A 4,552-nucleotide genomic window follows, 5' to 3' on the forward strand; every position below is an offset into this window, starting at 1 on the left:
TTGGTAATATATTCATCAAAAATAACAAAAAGAAAATTAAATAGGATTTCTATTGAATACACTCTTTGAAATTTAAACGTACATTTGCACATCTCCAACTTTAATATTATATTATCAAATACCATACTGAACTGAAGTTTAATTTACCAATTACCGAACTACAGAACCGATGCTTATAAGTATGGTATGTGGTATCTATGTTCAAATACCGATTACAGAATTATCGAATCCGAACTTTGAATTCGAACACCCACCCCTATTGTCAGGGGCTGCTCAAGCATATTAGTGGCCTAAGGCCAAAATCAAAACCGAGGTCTTAACTTTTTAAGAAAATCAATGTTTATTTTCTAAAATCTATTCTTGAGATGCAAAGTTGTTAATAATTTTTATATAGTAATTGATTTCTTCTAATAATTCTTTTTTCAACTAATAATATAGTCAGTGCACTTAATTTTTTTGAAACATATTACTCAATATATATCAAACTTCTTCTAATAATTATTTTTTTATATATAAAATTTTTATTTCTTCTACAAATGGTATTTAATTTATTTTTAGTGTATTATCAATAATTTGTTATTGATAAAAATGAGGCCCCTCAAATTTGGAGGTCATGACAATTGCCTTTTCTTTTACATGGTTGACCCGACACTGGTGGTTGTTCAAGACCATATAGAGAAACCAAAAACCCCATCCGCAACCGTCATCAGGGGCAGAGCTACATTTAGGATAGGGGGATCATCCGAATTTCCTTCTATAGAAAATTATACTATATATACATGGTTAAAATTATATATATATATATAGTAGATGTCGAACCCTCTTTGGTTAGTTCATATGTTTACTAATGAACTCTCTTGATAAAAATCTTGACTCCGTCACTGACCGTCATCGATCAACTCTATTACACTATCCTTGCACTTCATTTAAGCTCATCTCTATCCGATATTATAATATTATTTCTTTAACTAGCATTAGAAATTAACATTTTCTACGAGCACACAAAGTCTTACAATATTAAGAGACTCATCAAAAAACTTAAATATATAGGATAAATGTACAAAATACATTTAAAAGAACATAAACAAATATAAGTATAGTAGATAGAAATTTGGTACACAAAAGCTACAAATGTTTTGCATAAGAATTAAAAAATAAAAGGAAAATACATTTAGTAAGTGGTGATGAATGATGACTCTATATAATTTCTCTATGAAGAATCTCCAACCCCTATTTTTATTTTTGAGGTACTCTTTGAGCACTATATTTGTATTACATGTCATTGTTCAATTGTTGTAAGAAACACACATCTTCAATATTCCATGGATTGTCCATCCATTGAGTATTGTTTTGTTGATCAACTTCTTGGAATCCTTGAAATCCATGGTGAAAATCGTAATTTGTTGGGTTAATTGTGGATTCTCCATAGCACATTTGATTAGTACTTTGATTAACTTGAGAATAATCCTGATTATTGCTTTGGTTAATTGGGAAATTGTAGCAACCATCGGTGAGGTCGGACGAGTAATTGTCTGACGAAGCTGAAGTAGCTGAATAATTCAGACTGTTTGTTTTCTCGATAAATGGAATAGGTGTATAGTCTGACATATGATGATTCATGTTTGGTAATGGATGTTGAATTTCTTGGTTTTGGATGTAAGTGGTGGTGGGGGGGCCAGAGGAAGAAGCTGTCGCCGGGTTAGAAGCGGCAGCGGCTTGAATTCTTTCGGCTAACCTTGGCATCCAAAGATACTTCATGGTATCTTTGAATTGCTTGCTGTTCACATCACATTTGAGCTGTTTTGCATGCTTTTGCACTCGAGTTCGCCAGTAATTTTTTATCTCGTTGTCTGTTCTTCCAGGAAGATGTTGAGCAATCTTAGACCAACTACAAAAGAAATGAAAAGTCATATTAAATACAATTGAAGGATGTATATTAGAATAAAGTTTACAAACACTTGTTGCACTATTAGATAATTCTAAAGTATATATAGAAAAGAATTGGATTTGGATAACTTTTAAAGCATGTTTGTACTATAATCAAACTTATGTCTTTTCTCAAATATTTTAGATTAAAACTTTTACGCAATTAATTTCTTTTTTCTTCTGACATGAAATTTACAGAATGACAAAGCCAGAAACTTGACCTATTGGTCATTTTTATATACTTATTTGATTAGCAATTAACACATAGTTTAGTTATTTTCATGTGATATAAGTTCGATTACTTGTTTGACAAGTTATTTGATGATTATAGTTAATAATAAAGAAAACACATTTTAATGATCATACGTAAAATTAATCCGTATAACGAACGTACCGATTGCCCCAACGTGAATGCAATTCAAGAATCAAGAGTTGTTCTTCAAGAGTAATATTCCCACGTCGAACATCTGGTCGAAGATAATTAAGCCATCTTAATCTGCAGCTTTTTCCTGTTCTCTTCAAACCTGTTTAATTAATTAAATTTGAATTAGCAATTCAATCATTGATTTAATTTCATAACTAATTAACGATAAATTAAGTTCAAAAAGCATGTTTCAAGAACACAATTAATGTTGATCAAAAAAATCAATAAAAGATATTATGGTGCATAAAATATTCTATGTTAAATATACAATTGCAGATAGGGGTGAAGCTAAGTAGAAATACGATTGCAGATAGGGCCGGAGCTAAGTAGAAATAATATATATATATATATATATTACACACACATTAGATTCTCTTCTCAATTTTTTCATATATTTATTTTCTTATATTTTTAAATTTTTTAATGAAAATTCTGATTTCTGATCGTAGAAACAACTACAAAAGTGAAATATTGAATAAATACTACTTTAATATTACTACTACTTGTATACTCAATTACTCACCCCACCACTAAAAAGCACTTTGTTTCCTTTATCCTTATCAGATTGGACTAGTGTTTAGGATTTAAGAAATTACCTTGTACGGAAATAAAGTATACATTTTATTTTATATTATTTTTTGGAAAAGATTTATACAAAAGCATATCCATACGAATATTTATCTACGTTATGAAACGTGAAGAAATTGATTTATACAAAAGAAAAGTAGAAGAAATATCTATTAGAATAAAGAAAAGCTGGTTTCTCAAGAAAGATTGATTTAACTAACTACATGAACATGATTGATTTAACTAACTACATGAACATGATTTATTGTCATATAATTATTAATTAATTAATCAAAGTATATAAGCTTTAAATCTTGATTTCATCTCCTTACGATAATATAATAAACTTTCTTGAACCTTTTCACTAGAAATCTAAAGTTTGAGTTCTAAGAATACGAAAATTATGGATTACTAAAGAGTCGTTCAACTTTTTAGTAGCTGAACAAGAAAGGTTTTCTTAGTCAATGAATATGTAAAAGTACACAACGATGGGTTATATGGATCAAATCATTTCGTCCTTAATTCAAAATTTTATTAAAAAATAAGTGTTTAGTTACCTTAATGGGTCCTTACACGGGCGCAAATCTAAATTAGTTTAGTCAGTGAATCTCGAATATCAGACGAAGATGACAATAAGAAAATAGAGGTAATTACCAGCACAACGTGCAAGGGAATTCCAACGACCTTCACCATGATGAGCAATAAAATTGATAAGTGTAAAGTCTTCTTCAACAGTCCATGGACCCCTTCTAAGGTCCATAACAATATCTTCTTCCCTAATTTCTTGATTATTTTTCGTATAATCTACTCCTCGTCCTCCTCCTCGTCCTGAATCAACTTCAATTTTCTGATGATGATCCATCTAAGAATATATTTTTTTCTTTTGGTTTACTTTAAATGGAGAAAACTAATTGATTGATACAAAAAGGTATAAATAGAGAGAGATAGAGAGATGATATATGAGAAGAGAAATGAATAATGGATTAGTACACGAGGAAATAGAAGTTGATGGGACCTTATAAAGATACAAAAAAAAAAAAAAAAAAGTGGGGAGAGGTTTGAAAAAATTGTGTTAGAAAATAAAAGTGGCATGTGAGGGAAAGAAGTAGTTTTTTTATTTGTTTTTTTTCAGTCAGTGTTCAGTATCCGCATTAAAGACCTAATTAATTTGAATCTCTCACTGCAAAGTCTATTATGAAAGTGACGGTCTCAAGAGAATTTTCTTCATACTTAAAACTCGAACAAAAATTATCTAATTAAAAGTAAAACAGTCTCACTAATGCACCACAGCCCATGAATAATTTTCAAAAAAAGTCATAGTTGTAGTAATAAAATACTATTGTATCGCACGAAGCCGCAATAAGGAGAAACACTTCAATTTTCAACTTTTTAATTCCAAAGTTCAATTTAAGTAATTAAAGCTTCACTTTGATTTTGACTTTGTTACTTCTACTTCATCACCTTATTTAATACTCCCTCCTGTTCTATTTTAATTGTCATTTTAATTTTTTTATATTATTAAAAAATAATAAATATAAAGTATAATTTATTAAGTTAATTTTATTTATTAAATATTTTTTAAATTGAGGAGTATTCATAAGAACTACTTTTTTAATGTTAAGCATATAGTTGGAA

The 4,552-nt window shown here is 29.2% G+C and overlaps 1 protein-coding gene across 1 annotated transcript; it reads right to left on the reverse strand.

Annotated features, from left to right (window-relative positions):
• Positions 1–1,069: 1,069 nt before the first annotated feature.
• Positions 1,070–3,906, reverse strand: LOC107871221 (MYB-like transcription factor EOBI). The gene is made up of 3 exons (XM_016718081.2): positions 3,572–3,906; positions 2,321–2,450; positions 1,070–1,888 (listed from the first exon to the last, which is right to left on the reverse strand). Exons 1-3 carry the CDS (start codon positions 3,777–3,779, stop codon positions 1,273–1,275), a joined length of 954 nt encoding a protein of 317 aa, XP_016573567.1. The 5' UTR covers positions 3,780–3,906; the 3' UTR covers positions 1,070–1,272.
• Between the last annotated feature and the right edge of the window lie 646 nt (positions 3,907–4,552).

Source organism: Capsicum annuum, chromosome 5, assembly GCF_002878395.1.
Source record: "Capsicum annuum cultivar UCD-10X-F1 chromosome 5, UCD10Xv1.1, whole genome shotgun sequence".
NCBI classification, from domain to species: Eukaryota; Viridiplantae; Streptophyta; class Magnoliopsida; order Solanales; family Solanaceae; genus Capsicum; species Capsicum annuum.

Excerpts from the sequence above, each read along its gene's own strand:
- LOC107871221 (XM_016718081.2), bottom strand. The coding sequence starts at position 3,779 with ATGGATCATCATCAGAAAATTGAAGTTGATTCAGGACGAGGAGGAGGA. Across the intron at positions 2,451-3,571 it reads TTCCCTTGCACGTTGTGCTG|GTTTGAAGAGAACAGGAAAA; the intron begins GTAATTACCTCT and ends TTAATTAAACAG. Across the intron at positions 1,889-2,320 it reads CATTCACGTTGGGGCAATCG|TTGGTCTAAGATTGCTCAAC; the intron begins GTACGTTCGTTA and ends TTTCTTTTGTAG.